The sequence below is a fragment of the Stereum hirsutum genome (genome assembly GCF_000264905.1).
Source record: "Stereum hirsutum FP-91666 SS1 unplaced genomic scaffold STEHIscaffold_11, whole genome shotgun sequence".
Classification (NCBI taxonomy): Eukaryota; Fungi; Basidiomycota; class Agaricomycetes; order Russulales; family Stereaceae; genus Stereum; species Stereum hirsutum.
Window position 1 is genome coordinate 735,109 of NW_006763141.1, and position 21,689 is coordinate 756,797.

A 21,689-nucleotide genomic window follows, 5' to 3' on the forward strand; every position below is an offset into this window, starting at 1 on the left:
CCACTAAACCTCTCGAAAAATCGACACTGCCCATATCCTCGTAAACGCCCATGATATATTATATACAACCGTAAACGTTATGGCATCGTGATTCGTAACTCGTGAATAATGCACTGGCAATGCAACGCAAGAACCAAAAACACAACAACAATTCAAAGTAGTACCAAACAAAGACCAAACAAAAAGGAGAGCTCAACGGACGAGCCGTTCCCATTCCGTGCCTATTGCTGGGATCAACCCACCTCCTTCCTTCCTTCCTACAACCGGACCACCTCATGATCACAATATCGTACAACTTTCCCAGCATGAAAACTCAAAGAAAGACAGCAAGAATATAGAACCAAAACCCCAGAGCATCATATCATTGCTGACCGCCATCCGCCAACGAGATCATCAGCATCGTCTCCTCTCATCCGACTTGCACTCAAGGCCTAATCCCGGTCCCGCTGAAACCTCCCCATGGACTCCTGCCCGTCATGTTCCGCCCAGAACGTTCCGTTGAACGCTTGGCTGTTCGCTTCGAAGTCAGAGTCGGAGTTGGCGTTGGCGCTAGCGGAGGTCACGGGGGCGTACCACCAGAGTGTGGTCACGCCGACGGGGAATGTGAATGTGGCCTGCGAACGATGATAGGGTCAGGAGGAATAATCAGGAAGGGGAGGTGAGAGTGGCGTAGATGGAGGAGATATGGAGAGAGCGGCGTACCTGAGTATCGCGGAACTCAATCGTCGCTGTCACAGGTACAGGGTTCCAAGTCGTCGACGCGCTACAAGAAATTTATAACATCAGGCACAGACTGCAGATGACCCAGAGGGTGAGCCACGAGTCGGATATCGACTGACCTGTCATCCCTATAGACAACACAGAATGAGCTCGTGTACAGAAGCCAACTCAAAGAAAATGGAAAGCCCAACACACCAATTCATCACAACAAGCGAATATCTCTCCCAATCCGTCGATGACACGCGGCCCGTCACATATGCTCTGTGTTCCTCTGGCATCAGCCAAGAGCGTCATAAACAATCTACCAGACAGAAAGAAACTTACCCGACTCTCAAAGCCCAGTTCAATGTCCCACCAACAGTGACCCCGATGCGCTTCCCCCACGGACCTATACAGAGAATCCATTCCATCAGTGTCGGTATTTACCGCTATAGTCACCAATCCGGCTAGAGAAGGAAGTGAGAACCTCACCTCCAGAGTCCCTAGGTAAGATCGCCCTCGACGCCTGCGCCATACTATAATCTGCACATCCCACACGAATCGTCACTTTCGGAGTCATCCAGGTACGGAGGAGTGGAAACTCACACTCTTCGTTCAGCTCATAGCTCCCATCCGAATTGATCGTCACAATGCCCCTACACCCAGGTCCACCGCACGAGTTAGTCCCAGGGAGCTTCGGGTCACCAGAGCCGTCTAGGGCGAGGTTCCACATAAGGCCAGAGTGCGAGTTATGTTCGATGGCGCCGATCCAGCTATTGAGTACATATTTTGTCCAAGGATCGAGATTAAAAAGACAAGGCACAAGGTTAATAGAAGTAATACGGAGGTAGGTCGCGTCACGGGACACTGTGGAGGAAAGACGCACAGGTTGTCCATGAACCACTTGATGTTGCTCCACCAGTCACTGTCAAACTCGCTCGCGCATTCCGTGAAGTAGATCTCCTACGTAACACAAGCGTCCTTCAGTTAAATGGCGTACACCGAGAAAATGTGAATGTAAATAAGTACGTTACCTTGGTTGGATACTGTGTATGGAAATCGTCCTGCTCGTCAACCGTGCCTGCATAACAATGGAAGGCGACACCGGCGAATGCGTCTCCTGCTTGTTGCATCTGTGGTAAAATATAAATTGTCACCGTTCGACTACCAATCCACTCCCACAAACTGGGAAATGGAATGTTCGAAGATTCACCAATTGGACGGGGTACCCCGCAGCATCGTCCCAGTTATGGTCATCTGCGTACATCCACGAGCATCACCAAAATCATCATCAGTCATCATCCGCAGACAAGGATTACACGAAGAGGGAAGAACCTCCAAGAGATAGGCTTACATCCTATGATCTTAACGTAGCTCAGCCCGTTATTGTTCAACAACGTCCTCAGCGCCGTCCCGATCTGGGCCATCACGGACACAGGCATCGTACAGGTCGGATACGTATCGTTACTATTCTCAGGTTCGTTCTACACCCACACCACAGTTTCAGTTTCCGTACATCGGGACTCAGTAGGGTAAAAATTACGCACTTGGATGGAGATAGCATAAAGCGTTAATCCTTTGCTCGTGAAACCCTGGACGGCCTTGAGGAGGTAGTTCGCGTCTATAAAACACAAATAAATAAAGATAAACCATATCAAGTATTTCGTAGAAACAATGCATGGGGATAGAATGCCAAGAGTCCGACATACAAGTGCTAACCAAGCTCGTCGTCAAACTTCCGCCATTCATCGTTCCACTGCCCTTCATCCACCCCGGCTATATCACCGACGGTGTTCGTATTCGTCAATACCGATACCCATTATACCCCAGAGACAGGAAAGCGACGCACCGGGCTCCAAGGCGTCAAAATGATCCGAATACCCGGGTTCTTCGCCTTGATGTCCGTTAACGTCGAGAAGAGGTACGATGGCGCGTTGTCGACGCTGAAACTGTTGAGCGAGGTGTCCCCAGAAGAGTCGTCATAGCTGTAGTCTTTTTGATCGTCAAATTCAAGATAGCAAAGATCAGCGAGTGAGACTGTCGAAGTGAAGGATCGATGTGGCGTGCCACATGGGGATGGATTGGGTACTCACCGCTGGCCGAAAAGTCAGACGCGCCGAGGGGAACGCGAATGAATGTCAAGCTAAAAGGAGATGGCATTCATGCTTGTTGTCTGATGTCTCTCCCCACAAGCTGTATGGGCAAAGAATAATTGAGTTTATGTGCTTACCCGGCAGACTGAGCTTCATCCGTAGCTAAAGGTAGAGTAATTAGCACTTATGTTCAAAAGGAAAAGAAGGGAAAAAAGTGAACGTACGGTCGAACATGGCTTCCAACAACGCATTATAGTTGCTCGAACTCGTGCTCTACAAAAAGAAAATCCCCACACACCACACAACCACAGCCATCAGTGCATGTCTATTTATGACGTCACTACCACAGAGAACAAACCTTGAGTTGATTGAACAACTGCGCCGACGAATCAGCTTCAATACAGCCCGCCACGGTCAGCATTGGAATAACCAATTGCAGGGGAATCAAAGCTAGAAAGACGCACTCAATGATCCTCCAAAGCCCCAAACCGACTGAAATGTCTGTGTGTCGTCCACTTCAATATCCGCAGAACCGATGGCGCCGGGAGAACCGAAGTTGATGGGGCTGCTGGGTGAGATGTTCGTGTAGAGGTTCGTACGGTCCCATGTGGTCTACAATGATCATATCAAAGAAAGCGGCCTCAGTCGTGATTTCTCAAGAGCGCTTTGACAGTACTGTACCTGCCAAACGTCCCAAATCTGGTATGTCTGCGCGATTGCAAAGGGCGCGAAGCCGATCGCGAGAGCGGCTGACGTTCGCATTATAATGAGTGAAGCAAGCGGTCTTGTATCAGAAAACTTGTCTAATGAGGGCCAGACAAAAGACTGGGACAGCAGAACAGCGGCAAGCAGAGACGACGAGAGCAAGAGGCAAAGGAAAGGAAGGGGGGTAAACACGAGCGTCACGTCCGCCTTGCAATATATAAGATTCGTAACTGATCGAGGAACCGGGTCGTAGAGGCGGTCGAATCCACTATGTCATCCGAAGCAAGCCCCCTCCACACCCGAGCGGGAGAGACTCAAGTGACACCTACAATCAAACAAACTCACTCACACTCTTAGCCAAGAATACACCACAAGGTTATCCTGAGCACAAGATTTGATCACGTCGCTTCACAGAATGAAGATGTCCCACAAGCCCAAGGATCGCTTCGCCTCGCAGGCAGGCCGAACAGAAGGCTGCCACTGGCATCGGAAAAAGTTGCATGGACTTCGTAAGGATCGTCTGTTTCCGTCGCCCTCTTCGTTTCCAGCGACTGCGCTACAAGCTTCCATCTCCTGCAGTTGGCCTCCCCTGATGCTTCCATCCCCTGGTACCGTTTGCCAAAAAAAGCCTCATCCTGAGCCATTTCCTTCCTGATCTAGGCTCCACAGACCCAGGAAGAAGCCACTCAAGATCACCACGGTTATCTGCCAGTTGATCCATGACGCTGTCGAAGGTTCAAGATGATAATCCATAATGGCAGAACGCGAGTGGTTCCCAGAGCTGGAAGAGGACCACACGCTACCTGAGGGTCTATCGAAGCTCACGAGCCCAAGACGACTATCACACGACCTGGACCTCGCTGGCTGCCCGTGGAAACATCGCATAAAGCATCAGTGGCGAGGTCGGATCCCGCTGTTTCTTGTGGCCTTCTCGGTGACACAGCGCACCCGAAGCAGAAAGACAAGCGTGGTGACAGATAGTGTGACGCAGAACGGATGGAGTTCGAGTTGGACAAGTAAATGGACTAAAAAGGAGAACGACGATCGCCTCGCCACGAAGTCCGAGGCCCGTCGGGGCCGTGAGCCAATGGGATGGCTCGTTTTCTCGCTTTCCCTTCCGGAGAATGCCAGTTTGCGGAGAGCCTCGTCAGAGTTGTCCGCTTGCAGTTGGTTCAATGTCCATAATTATGTGAGGTAGACTTGCTTTCTAGGCCTCAAGTGCGTATCTTCGCTCTTCGGAACGAACTGTACTGTCACGCTCTTGCTCTTGTGTGGTATCAAGACGAAGAAAGAGCTTAGAGAAAGAAAGAACATTACACAGCAAGGATACATCAATAATTCCGTCCATTTGCCATCAAACCGAACATCCAAACACCTACTTCGTGAAACAAATCTCCACTTCTCGAACAACAGAAAAATCGAAAAAAAAACACCAACAAAAAGCTCGTCTACCCTCAAACTAGAAAAGACCCAACAGGTCCTCCTGCGGGTTCTGCGTCGCCGTCGTCGGTGAAACGACCCCATTACTCTGCATCGGCGCCTGCTGCGTCGAAATCGGTGACATAACCCCCATCCCACCCATCCCTCCATTCATGCTATTCATACCATTAACGGGCGACGGAGCGCTCCCAATCCCCGTACTCCCAAATATCGACACCAAATCGTCCAACGGGTTGCTCGACGTCCCGGCCAACAAGTTCGCCGCCGCAGGCGTCGACGTGAGCGCCTGCACCTGCGTGGCCGCCAATCCCGTAGGCTGAGAGCCAAGCCCGCCTCCGTCGAGCGACGAGGGCTCGTCGTCGAAGTCGAGCAGGTTTTCGGCTTGTTGGCCTGCGGCGACGGTTTGAAGGGCTTTTTGTGTGGCGGCGCGGTCGTCGGATGGGCTGTATCGTGTTGCAAGAGTAAATCACAGACTTAGTTGACGGACGATTTGAGGAAATGAAAGGTAGAGGAAAACGTACTCGGCACCACCCTTCTTCCCCGCAACCGCCTCGGCACCGACCCTTCCCAACCCAATGAACGTCTCAGCAGGCTTATGGTACACGCTCGCCAGGTTCGAGATTTCGCCGATCAGCTCGTTCAGCAGTACGGGCGAGACGGTCGTTTGCGGGAGCGATATTGGTGGCCGGTGCGCAAGGACGACGCTCTGTTTTCGTGTTTTTGTATTTCCGTGTGCGATGTGCGCGTGAGGGTGGGTCGGTTATTTCGGGATTTGAGTTGGATTTTGAGGTTTCGATGGAGTTAGGGTTCCGAGCGTGAGGGTGGTGGGATGGTACACGGGGTCCATGTTGTGATGCATGTCAGAATGCGAAGGTGCACGGGTAAAAATAGGAATAGGGAGATAAAGTTAGCGTGGGGTAATAACAGAGCGGGGCGTGATCAGACGCAAGAACAGATATCGATCCGTATTTTTCCCGCCAATTCCAAAATAAAACCAAAAGAGCGACAGGAGAGCAGGGGGTAGGAAGACAGTAAAAGTGGAGATGAAAATATACGTGGCACACGAGGAGCCGAGATCACCGAGGCACTTGTGCTCTGGAGAAATGGGAAGTGCGGTAATGACGGTGATTGCAATGGAGTGGCATATCATATACAGGCATGGACGTGTGGTGTGGAGACTTCTGATATAATGCAGGATGAACATAGCACGCACCTTCGCAGCACCTGGGTCCGTAGATAGTAGCCGCCAGTAAATATACGCCCGATCCCTCACATCCGGAGAATCACAGTCTTTCGTCGCAGTATTGAGCACGCTTTGGACGAGACCTTGTGATGTGTCGGGTTTATAGAGGAAGAGCTTGACGACGGCTGTTAGAGTTTGGAGTTGAACCTGCAGTGAAACACAAGTGACACGTCAAATCGATACTGACGCCAAGGCGAGGGGAGAACGAACGGAATACGACTCTTCCGTAAATGTCTCGACGAAAATACCCAGCAGCTCATCCGCATTATCGATCTTATTCGCATACTCTCCGATGATCCATATGAGCGACGCTTTCGCCTCTGGTTCGTCCAACTCTTCAAGGTTGGCGCATAATGTGGGGATGACACCTTCGTACGTTGAGGGGTATCGTCTGAAGATATCCTGGAGATCGTATAGGTTAGCGGTATGGTTATGGCCCAATGTCTCGAAGAGGGTACCTTCATGACAACCACAGCTTCCTGCACCACATAGCTGACCCGTGTAGCAATTAAGTCAAGAAGGACGTTTACGCATCGCTCGGCCGCTACGTCAATCTTGATAGCCGCCTGCCCAATGGCCTTAATACTTCTCCGCACAAAGTCAACGTCCACCTCCGACGCATACCTGCCAAACGCCGCCTCAAAGTCAGTAGCTACTCGACGTGGATGTTGGGATTGAGATGTGAGGGAGAGGAACTAACGCACTCCTTGAGCTCAGAAAGCAATGCATCGACGTTATTCTCCCCCGCCAACCGCACCATAATGTCCAACTTCTCCACCTTCACGTAGAGTGGGTCATTATACTTGCAGAAGAATACCCTCATCTCGTTACTCAGAATATCCGACCTCTTTTGCAACAACAGGTTGATATTCCTGAGAGCCACCCACTGTACCTCCGGCGGACTACTCAACAGAGTAACAAGCGGCGGAGCCATCTTGCGCACGAGCTGTTTGACGAGCTCCTCGCGGCGTACGCCCCGCATGTGAATCATAATGACACGTACGGCACCGAGTACGACAGAGCCGTTGACGTGTTGGAATTGAGGGACGACGCGCTCGCAAATGTGTTCTGATTCTTTTTCGTCCGTGGCGGTGTAGCGTGCGAGGACAGACAGGATGGCGACACGGCCCCATTCGGAACATTCGTTGAGTGCGATGAGGAGTTTATTGAGGATGGTAGAAGTAATGGTGAAGAGAGCGGGGTCGGGAGTTGTGGATGAGGAGGGTACGGCGGTGGCGGCAACGTGGATGTCCGAGAGCGCTGTGACGGTGTTCGCCACGACCTGTAACTCTGTTCAGTCTCATCTGCTCCGGTCAGAAAGAGATGAAGTGCACACACCATAGGATTACTATCCGATATCATATCATGCAACTGCTCCAAGAACCCATTCTCCAGCACCAGCTCGGGTTTCAGATCATACAGCTTCGCCACACACAGCGCCGCCGTCTTCCTCACATATGGGTTATCGTCCCGCAAGCATTTCTGCAACGGATCGCACAGATAGTCAATTATCTTCTCGACGCGTATGCATCCCATGGTCCGGATAGCGAGCGCGCGGACGAGCGGGTTCGGGTCGTCCGAGTCTTTGACAAAGGTGTTGACGGCGAGAATAACGAGTTCGGGCTGGGTTTTAGCATAGTTGATGAGGTAGAGGTAGACGAGCTTTTTTTGTTCGATGTCGTCGGTTTGCATATTTTTGAGCACGTCAGGGAAGAGACCACTGACATCTATGCAAAGGGTAGTGTACAGATGTCCATCATCCCGTCCCACGGAGGTCAGAAACGACGCTGAGGATGCTGGGGTAATGGAACGCACCCTTCCCAACGGTCATGTTCGCAATGACGCGTTTGATAGCATCTTTCCGCTTGTCTTTATACTCGCTGTTCAGGTCAGCTCTGAGCTCGAAGTTCTCGCCTATGTAGTCAAAGATGATTGACAGAGGGGATTCCGGGAGTGCTTGCGCGTTAGCAACGGTTATTGGAGATGACGGTGAATCTCCCGACCTTTCTTCGGGGCTGCCCTTGCAAATACATTCATGATGGGCAGTCAGACAAAGGAAACGAGCGGAAGTAGAGTATAAGTAGTGGAACAGTCGAGAGTGCGTATGCTCAAAGCTGATTGTGGCCCACGAATTGGATGGGGCAGCTTATGTAATTGCATGTTGGCGCCACTGTGGCAATCGTACAAAGAACGACCTCGGTTTGGCTCGCATGCGACATCGTCGAAACTGTCAAGCATACTCTCATGGATGATTCTTAAGCTATCCTTAAACAAACACTAATGAGAGGAGACGGGAAACCGTATACTGATGACATTTCCGTCATGCAGAACTAAGGAGCTTGTAACATCATACAACAGAGAAACCGTACACACTCCAAATCATTCCTGCCTTGTTCGATCCCTTGACCTCGCCACTTCCCTTCCACTTCTCTACTACCACCATCTCGGCCTCCACGCTCAAGCCAGCGACTTCGTCCTATACAACAGCACATACGCACTCGCGTCCTCCCCTCCTCCATCCAACGTCCCCAACTTCTCAGCCGGGAATACTGACACCTTCTCGTCATCGAATTTATACCAATCCTCGTCACCTTCCTCCAAACCGCCTATCACACCTGGTGCGGAGGAGGAGGAAGAGGCCGCAGGGATGGAGGGATGGAAAACGGATCGTTTGACGAAGCCGATGTAATGCCCTGCGTCGGCGGCAGCGCCTTTGTGGGTTATGATGGCTAGTGCAAACCACAATAAAGTATTCAGTCCGGAGCACAAGGCACAGAAGAGGGATGATGATAGTACGCACCAACCAGCTCGTACAGTCCTGTCTCACTACTTCCGACATCATCCCTCACCTCCGGATCAACTAACTGCTCTAACTCCCTCCTCTCCTTCTCCCTCGCCCTCTCCTCCTCAGTCATCGTCTCCTCCACAGCATTCTCGCCCGTCACCATCTCCGCATCCGCATCCACAGTGGCTGCACCCTCAGCCATCTGTACGTCCCCACCATCAGGAGCGGTCGTCGTAGTCGTCGCAGTTGCCGATTCCGCATTGGAGGCAGAGGCAGAGGCAGATGCAGCAGCCTTTGACTGAGCCTCTTGTGCCTCTTTGGTACGTTTCCGGACTTTACGGCGTTCAGCGCGCTCTTTCTCGATCTCTTTCAGACGGCGGGATGCAGGGAGGAGTTTCGTCTTGAGCTCATCCGTGGCGAGGTCGAGGGCGTCGAATTCGGTCGGGAACTTGACTTTGCGCTGTACATTGTCATCACCAGTCAGGTTCACGGATGCAGAAGAGTCAGCGCTACAGCAAAAAAAGCCAGAGGAAGGGAAGATTCAAAAGGCGTACCATGATCTTTGCCTTCTTGTTGATATCTCTCCTCCACGCGAACCTCACCATATGTACGGCGAGATATGCCGGTAAGCGAGCCAGACGTGACTTTTGAGAGTAGACGGCCTCGCGGTTAAGCGTCGGGGAGCGCTTCTCAATCTTCTGGTCCAGAGCCTGCACGATCCATGGACAACATCACCCAAGGAGGATGAGCACGGGTCCAAAGCTCGATCGACGAAAAGAGACGGAGGGAAAGACGCACGTCCATGATGCCAGTATGCATATAATTCGTCGAGATAGAGATATTGCATTCGATCTTGAGGACGTCTTCGGTCGTGACACTCGGTGCTTCGTCGGGTGCTTCGTCACACTTAAGCCTATTTTATCGAACCGCAACAACGTATAGAGTAAGTGTCAGTGCATCAAAATTGTGGCACATCAAGAAGAAGAAAGTATACGCACTCGCGGCGCATCTTGCCGGTCATGAACTGCTCGACGAAGTTGTTGTTGTGTGCGAGGGGACCAGGAAGACCTTTGACCGACTTCAGAGAATTGACGAGAGCAGTCCAGCATTCTTCCGCATCTACAAGCAGAGGTGAAGAATGAGCACATGTTGTCCTTTGCTCGTTCATACGCTCAAATTGAAAGTTACAGCGGTGCAGTGGCCTGTGCTTCACATTCCATAGAAGGAGAGAGAAAAATTCACCTTGCTGAGCGTACCCTCCCATATCCAAAATCCCATTTCCACCTTTCGAGCCCCTAGCCCGCTCTGCGAACTGCGGAGCCGCTTGTCTAAGCATCTGAAGGAAGCTAAAGGGAGTGACACCATCTGTTGTATTAGACATCGTGTTGTATAGATCACGAAGAGAACGCGGGAGTGTGTCTGAGGGTGTAGATCTGCAAGCAGGAAGGTGTGATTGAGTAAACATCGTTGTGTGGAGAACGTGGAAAGAAAAAACGTACGCGTTAAGAGCTGCCTGGAGTTCAGGAATGGCACGCAAGGCTTGGACGGTCGCGTTCATGTAACATGTGTTGCCGAGACTGGGAGTAAGACAGGAGAAAGAGGATGTCAGGAGGATAGTCAAGCGAGTTCAAAGGAGTTCACTGACTTGCGCAATCCGACCGGCAAGGAGAGCTAAACCATCGACGACAAGTCCATCAATTAATGCAGTTCATCAAAAAAGAAAGGATAAACGCACTGCTTTGGCAAGCTCAGCGTCGTCCATATCCTCGAGGAAGACAATCGGCTTTTCTGGTGGCTTAGGAAGTTCTCCAGCGGCACCGATGACCATAAAGGTTTGGTTCTGTGGAGTGGCGCATTAGTGAGCAATGCAGCTCAAAGGCAGGAAGGATCAAACGTACCTCCTTAGGACCAATCTTTTTCCAATCTGCATCATCCTGCACTTCAAAGTCAACATACAGCGAGTGTGGCCCAACCCGACTGACGAACCTTGAGCATCCCGCCTTTCACCATAACCTATGAGGTTATAATGGCGATATAAGCAATCACCATAGGCACGAAACAGTGAAGAAACCCGGCCCACCTTCATCCTATCCATCGGCACACCAGTCTTCTGGTAGATCTCCTCCTTGAAAGCCAATGGTGGCCGTGCTGTGTCCAGAGTCAAATCGTACACCTTCCCCGCATGCTTGATATGCACATTCAACGTCGACATTTTCTTCAAAGATACAGTGAGATATCCTCTATAATCCGATGATGAAAAGCAGTAATCTGAGCTCGTCAAAGTAAGACGGAGGAAAATGGAGAAGACGAACGCGTCACCGCGTCTTCTTCGTTGGGTGGCAATTTGCAAAGACGTGACGCGTCCTCGTTGGTGGCGTGGGACTTAGGGTTAGGGGCTTTCCATAAGAACAGCGGCGAACTTGAACGTTCTTGAAAGCTTAGACCTTGACCTCGACGATGAGTCGACGGGATTCGGTCTTTCGTCAAAATCCTACGACTCACTCTCACAATCACTCCAGATATTGATGTTTAGCAGCTTCTGAACGCTGATAAACCCGTGATGCCAGAGCAGATAGCCATCCAGGAGGTGTCAATATCTTCAGCACCGTCGTGCACGTATCGTGGCGAGTGGAATAAGCCATTGTTCTTTGCTCGTGGGGATAATGACCAAATTTCTTCTTTTGCACCCGATTCTGAATCGACGGTGTCAGTTCGCTAGCAGGGGTTTCATGTGCAAGTATTATACTTAATCTCACGTACTGGATGCTTACCGTTCATGATGTACCTATTCTTTTTTCGGTTACGTCTACGATATGTGCTTTCTTTTGCGACTGCCGAGAGTAATATTTCGACTACAATTCGTCTCGGGCTCAATTTATTATAATAAGTGATGTGTGGCACCAGCTTGAAAATGGAAATTCGACTTGGCTGTGTGGCACCCCAGGTTGAGTGACGTCACGCCGCAAAGACACGTATAAACAGTGCGCGGCGGTTCTGCGCCTCTTCATCAATCTCAACCTCTTCTCCTCGCTTCTCTCTCCAAAACCTCAACACCTCAATTGTGTCCCATTGAACGCACAAAATGACGATCTAGTTTGTATTCAGCTTTATTTTGAAAATATAAAACAGAAAGTACTGACTTTCATCGTGCTCGCGTGCACCGTTCTATGTTGCAGCTACTCCCTCACCTTCCTCCTACTCGCGGCCGAGATGGTCACCTTCTGCATCTTTGTCATGCCATGGCCCTATCAAATCCGCAAGAAGCTCTTCCACTTCCTCTCGGAAAGCAAAATCGTCGCGAAAGTCGCCTATGCACTCAAAATATCATTCATGTTCGTCGCCTTTGTTCTGTTGTCCCTGTCCCCGCTCCACGCATGTCAAAGCGGAACGCTGACGTGTTATTTCCTTCGTGCCGCGTCATCGCGTTTTGATAAACGTGTTGGTGATACTATAGATTTATATTCATTTTGTTCGTGGATGCAACGCAGAGGATGTTCAGAGTGACGAGCGAGGTCGAACTCGCAAAGTCCGGAGCGTCGGGTATGCAGGACGTTCGCACAGAGACGAACTTTGCTGCTCGTAAATTCTAGTAAGTAATGCGACTTGACCACGTATACCTTTTGATGCTGACCGGAGCTGCTGCGCCTTTGATTGCGATGCATCACATAATAAAGCGCCCAACGCAATACCTACCTCACCGGCTTCTGTCTCTTCCTCTCCCTTGTCCTCACCCGCACATTCTACATTATCCAAGAACTCATTCACACCCAGGAAGAATATGGCAAACTGAAGAACGCCGTACGTTGTCATTTCTTTCTCGTTACGAGTGTCTCGTTTGAACGGATATTGATGACATGGTGTACATTTGTCTCGGTTGTGTCCAGACTTCGAGCAAGTCGCGCGGCGACCTCGCTTCCGGCGACCAGTCCAAGCAAATCGAGGATCTTAAACGTCAGCTTGCTGAGTCCCAAAAGTCTGGCCGTGATTTTGGTATGTTATTGCCTTATATTTCACTACCCCCTCATCCATCTCGTCTACCTCACCGTCTACTACGTTGTGTCTGTTCTGCTCGTGTGTCAGATGGGAAATAGTAATGACCGCTGTTCGTTATCACATCTTTAGAAACCTTGAAGAAGCAGTCCGCACAACAAGCCGCCGAGTACGACAGGCTTGCTGAGCAGTACAACAAGGAGACTGGCAAGACATCGAACAAGCGTGTAGACTAAATTCATCGTGCACGAAACACCGTCTCGCTCTCGGATCATCTCGGTTGTTCAACTTCCTGAGTGAGTGGTGATCGTTGACTTGTGATGAAGAATGGACGACGTCGGACCGTGGGCTGTTTCAATGTGTTGATGGAGACAGCATCGCGGGGAAAGTCGTGGTTGGGCGTCTCAATCCATAATAGGGATATCTGATCAATGTGCCGTATACTTTATGTTCAAATTGTTGGGCTCAACCCCCGAATCAATGTATTCTTGCCTCTCGTCCACCACAGGGCTTGCTTACTCTCATCAACAGGCCTGGACCATATACTTGCTCTTCCAGTGCGAAGATCCTGTGTCTTTCTGCTAGATGTGTGTTGGACAGCGACAACATTGACGGTTAGGTCAGTGTCAGTGTCTTGAATTTCGCCCCCATCCATGCTGATAGTCATATATAGTTAGCTTTTCCAAAGACTCTATTTACGCTCCCCTGTGAGAAACAGCGCCGTTTCATGTCTGCGTGGTTAACGTTGGTGGGATACGGCAGTGATGTCACTGTGCGCCTCTATGCTCTGCGATCAAGGTCGAGATAGAGGACTGTCGATAGCAGCTGGAGAAGAAAATATTCCTTGCTGAGCAGTGGAATAGCGGGTATCTAGGTGTTGTCCGATGACCCTCAGAAGTTAACCTTAGACATCTCGTCATATGAGTTGAACCGGATCTTACTTCCCATGAGCGAACCAGCAGACAGCCCGGTGCGTTCCGTCCTCCTTTCTGCAAACACGTTGGTGACATCCTCTTTGTAGCGGGAAGAAGGGTACCCATAACTATGTCGAGTATGATAAAGAAGAGCGCATGAACGACCTGGCTTTGCGGTGTACCGTTGATCGAGAGGCCGCGTGTGGGTCGCTTTAAACACGTTGAATCCCGTAAGGTAATCATCAGTCGATTAGTCGACAAGACTAGACGTGAAATGTGAGGTGAGCAGTCAAGACTGTTATCTATGCACCTTCCAGCCGTTGACATATGAAAGGGAAGTCTCCATTCCCATTAACATTGTTGACACACCTCTGACTACCTCTGATTGTTCATCTGACAGGCTGAGCTCTCACGTTCAGCACAGAAGAGCTCTCACATCCGGTCAAGGCGTCGCACACCTTCATATGCCCTGCGTATAAACAGGTTCGGTTGCTCCAAGTTCCTTAACACTGTCGACAACACGCTTGGCCCACGTTGAAGCACAGAATCCCATTATACTTCAACGTTATTGTTGATCAGGAGGACGGCACTTATCTTGATGTAAGTTTCCATACATGAATAACACCATGCGGCTGGTCTTATGAACTACCGTATTTTGGCCAAGGCTTGCGCGGAGTTTTTGTCAGCTCTGGGCCTCACTGCTGCTTCAGTTCTCCCAGTGTTCTTCCCGCGGCGTTCGCGTTGTTTTAATCGACTGCTCTCAATTACTCTGCTGTAAGCGCGACAGAATTTAACGCCAATCGTTTGTCGCCGTTGTAGTCCGAATCGGCCTGCGCGTTCAGGTGGAAGCAAATTCGCGCCCTGAGAACGTACCTTGAACGACATTTGAGCAGTTCACAAAACATGACTTCAGTCATGATCTCCAAACTTATAGACGACGGGGAAACCTACCGAAATATCACCCGCGGAAATGTCTTAGAACTTGTTATAGTCCTAACCGCCTAAATCCCGCGATAGTAATATAGCTACGGCTTCCTTACCTCATGCCAAATCGAGGGTGGGCGATGCGCTCTATCCCACCCGGAGCGGTATGTCATATATTGACCCAACGTGTATGCAAGTATTAAAGCTCTCCCGCTCCTTGCTGCTCCATAGTCACCAGCATTGTCTTTACCCCGAAGAGAACCCCTAGACAGTTATCCAACATGTTTGACTACTGTAGGAGGTGTCGTGTTTTACGATGGATCATGCTATGTTTGCACCATTTGAAAGAGTAAGCACCCAGGTTAGTAGCCTTATCTCTCAAGCTGAAATACCAATCAGGAGTATATTTGTGAGACCGTCTCGTGAAAAGTCAGACTACAATTAGGTTTCCGTTACGCTAGCGTGACAATTCTTATCGATCGGTTCTGACAAGTTGTTTGGGACAGGCATCCGTCTAGGTTCGTCCTCCCATTGCACTTGTCCAGTCCGCTCCACCCGGCCCGCGGGTCGGACTCGCGACTCGTTTCCTCCGCCGTACGAGGTCTCCGGCTCGTAGCGGAAAACGAGGATTCCTCAAGCAAATACGACATACATACGACAAATTCTAACGTACTTTTTTCAGCCTCGATGACCAGCCGCTGTCTCAAGACCATGAACGCCAGAACATTCCTTCGAGGTCAGATGAAATTGTCTTCCTCGTTGCACTCGCTCCTGTACTGAAATCGTGACTGTAGACCTTGTTCTCAAGAGATAAATTCTCATATGTAAGAATAACTTCCTTCTAGACTAATGGGTCTGATCCTTGTATCGAATTCAGGCCAATTCTGCGCTTGTTCGCTCTTATCGTCGGCATTGACCAGTACGAGCACCTCCCTCACCTCCGTGGTGCTGTCCTCGATGCTGACGCAATGAATCAATACCTACGAGAGTCAATGCGCATTCCGAGCCACCATATCCGAACCCTTCGGAACGAGGAAGCCACCCGCCACGAAATTTTAGCATCTCTGAGCGGGTTAGCTACGAGCGCGGATATTAAGCACGATGACCCAATCCTCATCTTCTTCGCCGGACATGGGACGGAGGCAGCACCGCCCGACGGTTGGCCTGCTGGTGGAGGGCTGAAACCTCGCATCCAGATGTTGTGCCCTTACGATTTCGTACCGCGGACAACTGACAATGAGAACTCTCAAGGCATCCCCGACTTCACCCTAGCCATCCTATTAGACAAAATTGCACGGTCCAAAGGGAATACCATCGTCAGTCATGTTCGACCTTCATGAATAATAACAATTCCGTTCACTCATGATGTCTTCTCAGACCGTTGTTCTTGATTGTTGCTACGCTGGTTCCGGTACAAGGCAAGACTGCGAAAGTCCAACGACTTTGGTGCGCGGCATAGATCTCCCCAATGACTATCGCGTCTTGTCCTCCATCGACAGCGCCATACTCTCCGAAAGTGGCCCTCGTGCGGAACGAATGCTCGCCGGTTTCCAGAATTCGGCACTGCAGTCCCACGTTCTGCTTGCAGCTTGCAAGGCTGAGCAGCGCAGTAGGGAGACGAAGAGAGGCGGATTCTTCACCACTGCGCTCTTGGGTTTTCTTCTTGCTCGTGCCATCGAAAGCGTTACGTATGAAGATCTTATCACCGGCCTTCCTGATATTGTCGGGTAAGTGCGGACAACTATGCACCCAGTTCGAACGCGAGCGATCACAGACTCAGGGGTGTCTTTTCATCTCATTTCATCCGTAGCCAGAATCCTCAATGCGAAGGTGCCTACAAGTACAGGACTCTGTTCAACTCCAAGGCGATAGCCTCCAATCGTGTTCTTCAAAGGGTCACGCAATCGGAGAGCGGCTCCTATCAGTTAGACGCCGGAAAGACCTTCGGGGTTATGGCTGGCGACAAATACCACGTATACGAGAACCTCGACTCGGAAAGGCCTATTGGGTCTTTGGTCGTCAGATCTTCTGCAGATACAACCGCTGCGCTACAAGTCGACCCAGACTCCAATCAAAGTCGTATTCCATTCCCGCCCTCTGGAATCGCCTACGCGCAACGCACTCAAATGGGACCGAGACAAGATCTTACGGTGAAGATCACAGACGACGAACGTCTCTCGGCGGTCAGGCGACTCCTGGTGGAGAGACTACAGGAGGCGCAGCAAGGCTTCAAGATCATCCTCCTCGACGTGCATGACCCGTCAGTTCCCCATATGACCTTGGTCCCAAAGGGAGATCACGTCTCCTTCCGACTCGGGCTCAACGATCAAACATGTCGTGCCCAGGGCCTCACAGATATCTACTGTTGTCGGGACCTCTCGTGCAACGAGCACGATAGAATCTTCTCCGTCATACTCAGCGCCGCTGCTTTTTACTCCCACCTTGGCCGACTGGTGAGCGAGCGCCACGAGCATGCTGTGCACCTGGAATGTGTTGAGCTCGCGGTAACTTGGATCGGCCGTCGTGCTGTCGTCCGGGAGAAGGATCCGAAGAAGAATCTCATCGTGGACGGTGCATTGAATGTACTCGCAGGAGATGGAAAGATATACGGCTTCAAAATAATCAACAGCACCGATCGTCCCTTCTATGCTGCTCTATTCTACTTTGGAGTGAGCGACCTGGCTATCAGTACGTCAACTATTTATAGTCGTCGGAAGACTTACCTTGTATATACCTTAGCGCAATCTCGCTATCACGGGCTGATGATCGTTTGCCTTCATCGTATAGCGTCATATTATCAGCCGGGTGTGGCCAAGGATCACAATGTTGAATACTCCGTCCCCGCAAGAGGGGAACTCACGATTGGGTATGGATCTGGCGGCGGACAACCGCGGCAATATATTCTACTAGAAGGTCAGAACCTCGACGTTGGGTTCTTAACGCTCTTCCTTTCTACGGAATGGGTTGACTACTCGCATGTCTCGCAACGTTCTCCATTCGAAGATGGTCGCGCCACCCGCAGCCTTAGTCAAAGCAATGGGATGGCGCTGTGGGATTCAGTCTGCACACCTATTATACAATGGAAGGTGCGTCTGTATGAGTTCTGTTTTGCGCCACTCTTAATCATGTTTTATTGACGTCCGTAGGCAACCTCACATAAGCCATAGCTTACTCTACGGAAAGTTCATACATCTGGGCTTGACCTTATTGCAAGCGGTTGTCTTCGCCTTCACGTTCTGATTGTTGACGTATCACGATATGGTACTGCTGCCGGCAGTCTGCTTTCACATGCCGAGGCCATGATTCCGAGGACAAGCACGATGTCTAATATTGTCTGGAATGCCCTTCCGGGTTTGCCAACGATCATAAGTGACCCATTTGTAGGATGTGGGTTCAGGGTCACCTCGCCACTCAGGCCATACATATTCTCCACTGGCCTGATAAATTGAGCGCGATCGTGTGACACTGTTTACGGGGAGCTGTTTCTACTGCGGCGTTTCTCCGCACCACTGTTCGTCCTATATTATAGGCCTACCCAGACTGGGCGATGCTATATCAGTCTCGTAAGAGGGCTTTTGAAGATCGGGACTCCCACTCCACGCTTCTGTCTACGATGACTCTTCGTATAACGATGTTATCTATGCCTGTAGACCTGCACGCTGCTCGTTTCACGAACCCTTCTCCAAGAAGACCGGTCGTGCACTTCAGTCCTTAACATGCCATGAACCCCGTCTGTTGTTGGAACATCTCGTGCCCCCATTTAAGTTCAGATTCTCAATCTAAACTACGCACGCAGATTCCTCGTTTTCTTTTCTTCTCACATCTACGGTTAAATCTGAATCCATCCCGCGTCTTCTTCCGTTAATGACAGAAATGATACCTCTTGACTCTCTATTTATTATATAGGTTCTCATCGATACATATGCCAATGTAAATCTTCGCTTGCCTCGTCCTCAACCTCCCAACGCCCTCGTATTCTCTGCATCTTGTTGTGTGGCATCCGACAGGCGCCGGTCCACAGTGACAAAGCACAAGCTATTCCTATGTAAGCTCCACTATCGCTTGAACCCTTGCGCTGGAGCTATAGTACTGACACTGTATCCAAACTGTAACGACTCATCAATAGGACTTCGCATTCTGAGCAACGGGAGGCGTATGAACTTCCTTCGACGATTCCATGCAGAGGACCTGACTAACTACTCTCCTTCTTACAGTGGCTCCTATGCGCGGCTGTTCGCTCTCATCATCGGAATCGATATATACGAACACAGTCGCATGCCGAATTTGAGCGGCGCAGTAGCCGATGCGGATTCGGTGTTCAAGTTTGTAAACGAGAAAATGAGTGTCTCACAGGAACGCATCCAGGTTATTCGAAATGAAGCGGCGACTCGTCAGAGCATTATCAAGAACCTTTCCCTCCTCGCAGAGGAAAACATTGCCTGGGATATCAGAAAAGGCGACCCCATTCTTATCTTCTACGCAGGGCATGGTGCGGAGGCAAAGTGGCCCGAAAGATCGTCCGAGGGAATGATACAGATGATTTGCCCATACGACTTCAATCCACAGAAGAACCTTGATCCGGACATGCAAGGTATCCCCGATCTTACTCTAGCCGCTCTTTTGAATGAAGTTTCCAAGGAGAAGGGCGACAATATTGTCAGTTGACAAGTTTATGAACTTTTCTCATAAACACAAAGCTAACCTTTTTCCGAGACAAGACGGTCATCTTCGATTCTTGCTATGCTGGCTCTGGAACACGAAATTCGTCCCGCAAAGCACGCGGAGTCAGGCTCGACTCCAACAGTTACACTATCTTATCACGCCTTGACGATAAAACGCTGCCAAAAATACACCGGCGCTCTGGCCGCCCACTCGATGGATTCGAAAAAGCGGGGTTGTGGTCTCACGTTCTACTCGCAGCCTGCAAGAGAGACGAGTACAGCTGGGAGGTGGAGGGCCGAGGGCGATTCACGAAGGCCCTTCTTGCCAGTCTTGAGACTTATATGAATGGCGAAACTTTGCAAGTCACATATGAAGACCTCATTGAGAATCTCTACCCTCTTGACGAGTAAGCAGACCGGTTCCCTTGCCGTGCCTGACTTGAATGGCTGATAGTGGATCACGCCGTGCAAAGACAGCACCCGCAATGCGAGGGTTTCAACAAACATAGGATTCTCTTCAGTAATGAATCTTCCAGCGCCCAGCGTCACGATCTCACTGTGTACAACGTCCTCACAAATGATGGTTTCTACGCCTTGGACGCTGGCGAGGTCCTAGGGATCACGGACGGATCTATGTTCAACATATATGCCGACAAATCGCTCACGCAATTTCTGGGAGAGTTTCGTGCCGACACCGTCTCGGTGGCTACCGCCGATTTAGTCAATATCCACGAGAGGCCAATCGACGCTCCAATCGCCTCTTCCTCATCTGGGCCAGGGCGTGCGTATGCAGTACAGACAGGAGCGGGGAAGAATGATGGGAGGGAGCTGATTGTGTTGGTCGACAAGGATCTCCCCGAAATCAGGAAACGAGTGGAAAATGAGACGAAGATGAGCATGCGGCTTGGACGACTCAGAATCACCCTCCTTGACACAAATTCTTCGTCGCCCGGACCATTTCGACTCGCATTAGTATCGAAGGGAGATAAAGTTACCCTGCATACAAGCACCGATGATTTAATCTGCAACTCCCAAGGAATCACCTCCATCTCTGTCCACGAACCCGTCAGACGCCACGAGATCGACAAGATCCTAGACCTCATATCAAGAGCCGCGGACATGGCCTTCCATCTTACCCGGACTTCGGCGTTGGCGAACCCGCTCGACGACCACGAAAATATTCATCTAGAATGTTTCGAGTTACAGCTAATTCATAATCCAAGGCAAGGAACGCAGCCTCGCATATGCGTGAAAATTCCGAGGGAAAATCTCATCGTAAATGGCGCTCTCAATGTCGCGACGGACGACAACAAGATATACGGCTTCAGCGTTGTTAATAACACAGATACTCCCCTCTATGTCGCCTTATTCTATTTCGGTATGAGCGACCTCGCTATCAGTAAGTTGTCTTTCATTATTTAACTGTGTGATCGTTCATATATTCTCCGAGTCGCTCTGTTCTTAGTCGCAATTACTTTTTATCATACAGAGTCATACTACGAGCCGACCTCCGCCAGAAACTATAGTGCTGATTATTGTGTTCGAGCCAAAGGCAGACTGGAGGTTGGGTACGGTGCGGGGGGCGGAAATCCACGACGATACACCTTGGAAGACGGGCAGGACATAGACGTCGGGTTCTTGAAGCTTTTCCTATCAACGGAGTGGGTTGACTTCTCGAAGATCACGCAGGCAAGAGGTACTGCTCGCGTCGATAAGGGCGTTCCCATAGACCCTGGAAGCACTCCGGGAAGATGGCACACTGTCACGGTTCCTGTGATACAACGGAAGAGGCGTTGGGGAAAGTAGCAACGGGACTACTATGGTGAGTGACGGGCTTGCTCAATCGTTCACACCAGAAATCTATGTAATGACTTCTATACCCTCTCTGAGCAGTTGAACGAGGAAGTACGCCGCTTACGGCAGGGACATATTGGCGACAGCCGATGTCAAAACAAGCTCCAGTAACAGAGGTTATGAACTTGAGAAGTTGTTATATCAATATGTTTGCTACCATTCTCGAATCCACGTCTTAGTTTGTATGGTTCGCCCTTATTGTCTAGGCTGGATTTTACGAAAACTGCGGGATTGTGTCCGACCGTGATTATATCTACATTCATCCTATCGTTGATGTGGGAGGCCAGTAAACAAGTTGGCCCTGAAATTCTGCGTTGGCGACAATAATCATCACACATCAGCTTTGTTTAATTTGGTCAGCGCTCAGCGTAGATGAGACTT

At 50.3% G+C, this 21,689-nt stretch overlaps 5 protein-coding genes across 5 annotated transcripts; 2 read left to right on the forward strand and 3 right to left on the reverse strand.

Annotated features, from left to right (window-relative positions):
* Positions 1–37: 37 nt before the first annotated feature.
* On the reverse strand, positions 38–3,681 carry STEHIDRAFT_82300 (glycoside hydrolase). Its single transcript, XM_007306276.1, has 20 exons — positions 3,474–3,681; positions 3,257–3,404; positions 3,151–3,185; positions 3,013–3,065; positions 2,930–2,950; positions 2,793–2,842; positions 2,549–2,691; positions 2,409–2,475; positions 2,247–2,320; positions 2,054–2,183; positions 1,913–1,956; positions 1,734–1,832; positions 1,586–1,662; positions 1,306–1,472; positions 1,192–1,242; positions 1,045–1,108; positions 916–981; positions 840–848; positions 703–763; positions 38–614 (listed from the first exon to the last, which is right to left on the reverse strand). The coding sequence occupies exons 1-20, from the start codon at positions 3,552–3,554 to the stop codon at positions 432–434; spliced, it is 1,623 nt and encodes a 540-aa protein (XP_007306338.1). The 5' UTR covers positions 3,555–3,681; the 3' UTR covers positions 38–431.
* A 1,103-nt stretch (positions 3,682–4,784) lies between these two features.
* Positions 4,785–8,261, reverse strand: STEHIDRAFT_82301 (Adaptor protein complex beta subunit). The gene is made up of 9 exons (XM_007306277.1): positions 8,184–8,261; positions 7,996–8,094; positions 7,519–7,907; positions 6,885–7,462; positions 6,639–6,804; positions 6,391–6,582; positions 6,151–6,327; positions 5,459–5,643; positions 4,785–5,380 (listed from the first exon to the last, which is right to left on the reverse strand). The coding sequence occupies exons 1-9, from the start codon at positions 8,215–8,217 to the stop codon at positions 4,957–4,959; spliced, it is 2,244 nt and encodes a 747-aa protein (XP_007306339.1). The 5' UTR covers positions 8,218–8,261; the 3' UTR covers positions 4,785–4,956.
* Positions 8,262–8,475: 214 nt separating this feature from the next.
* On the reverse strand, positions 8,476–11,257 carry STEHIDRAFT_100433 (cysteine proteinase). The gene is made up of 11 exons (XM_007306453.1): positions 11,046–11,257; positions 10,952–10,978; positions 10,864–10,899; positions 10,701–10,805; positions 10,611–10,636; positions 10,208–10,542; positions 9,964–10,084; positions 9,764–9,878; positions 9,520–9,675; positions 8,981–9,425; positions 8,476–8,909 (listed from the first exon to the last, which is right to left on the reverse strand). Exons 1-11 carry the CDS (start codon positions 11,175–11,177, stop codon positions 8,638–8,640), a joined length of 1,770 nt encoding a protein of 589 aa, XP_007306515.1. The 5' UTR covers positions 11,178–11,257; the 3' UTR covers positions 8,476–8,637.
* Positions 11,258–11,995: 738 nt separating this feature from the next.
* On the forward strand, positions 11,996–13,454 carry STEHIDRAFT_123195 (endoplasmic reticulum protein). Its single transcript, XM_007306454.1, has 6 exons — positions 11,996–12,058; positions 12,142–12,297; positions 12,420–12,554; positions 12,640–12,763; positions 12,850–12,955; positions 13,088–13,454. The coding sequence occupies exons 1-6, from the start codon at positions 12,048–12,050 to the stop codon at positions 13,189–13,191; spliced, it is 636 nt and encodes a 211-aa protein (XP_007306516.1). The 5' UTR covers positions 11,996–12,047; the 3' UTR covers positions 13,192–13,454.
* Positions 13,455–15,761: 2,307 nt separating this feature from the next.
* On the forward strand, positions 15,762–21,260 carry STEHIDRAFT_159063 (uncharacterized protein; the record flags this gene model as incomplete). The annotated part of the gene is made up of 11 exons (XM_007306455.1): positions 15,762–16,109; positions 16,171–16,520; positions 16,604–17,481; positions 17,581–17,879; positions 18,700–18,723; positions 18,801–18,838; positions 18,920–18,946; positions 19,008–19,449; positions 19,512–19,861; positions 19,928–20,853; positions 20,944–21,260. 11 exons carry the CDS (start codon positions 15,762–15,764, stop codon positions 21,258–21,260), a joined length of 3,999 nt encoding a protein of 1,332 aa, XP_007306517.1.
* Positions 21,261–21,689: the final 429 nt, after the last annotated feature.

What these genes read in the sequence shown, in the direction of transcription:
- STEHIDRAFT_82300 (XM_007306276.1), bottom strand. Translation starts at nt 3,554, where the DNA reads ATGCGAACGTCAGCCGCTCTCGCGATCGGCTTCGCGCCCTTTGCAATC. An exon ending in AAGTGGTTCATGGACAACCT is followed by an intron (nt 1,473 to 1,585) that starts GTGCGTCTTTCC and finishes TGTACTCAATAG; the next exon opens with CTGGATCGGCGCCATCGAAC. An exon ending in AACTGGGCTTTGAGAGTCGG is followed by an intron (nt 982 to 1,044) that starts GTAAGTTTCTTT and finishes AGAGGAACACAG; the next exon opens with AGCATATGTGACGGGCCGCG.
- STEHIDRAFT_82301 (XM_007306277.1), bottom strand. Translation starts at nt 8,217, where the DNA reads ATGAATGTATTTGCAAGGGCAGCCCCGAAGAAAG. An exon ending in TTGCTTTCTGAGCTCAAGGA is followed by an intron (nt 6,805 to 6,884) that starts GTGCGTTAGTTC and finishes GGCGTTTGGCAG; the next exon opens with GTATGCGTCGGAGGTGGACG. An exon ending in CGGACCCAGGTGCTGCGAAG is followed by an intron (nt 5,644 to 6,150) that starts GTGCGTGCTATG and finishes ACACGAAAACAG; the next exon opens with AGCGTCGTCCTTGCGCACCG.
- STEHIDRAFT_100433 (XM_007306453.1), bottom strand. Translation starts at nt 11,177, where the DNA reads ATGTCGACGTTGAATGTGCATATCAAGCATGCGGGGAAGGTGTACGAT. An exon ending in TGCATACTGGCATCATGGAC is followed by an intron (nt 9,676 to 9,763) that starts GTGCGTCTTTCC and finishes TGGATCGTGCAG; the next exon opens with GCTCTGGACCAGAAGATTGA. An exon ending in ACAAGAAGGCAAAGATCATG is followed by an intron (nt 9,426 to 9,519) that starts GTACGCCTTTTG and finishes GACAATGTACAG; the next exon opens with CGCAAAGTCAAGTTCCCGAC.
- STEHIDRAFT_123195 (XM_007306454.1), top strand. An exon ending in ATGGCAAACTGAAGAACGCC is followed by an intron (nt 12,764 to 12,849) that starts GTACGTTGTCAT and finishes GGTTGTGTCCAG; the next exon opens with ACTTCGAGCAAGTCGCGCGG. An exon ending in AAAGTCTGGCCGTGATTTTG is followed by an intron (nt 12,956 to 13,087) that starts GTATGTTATTGC and finishes TCACATCTTTAG; the next exon opens with AAACCTTGAAGAAGCAGTCC.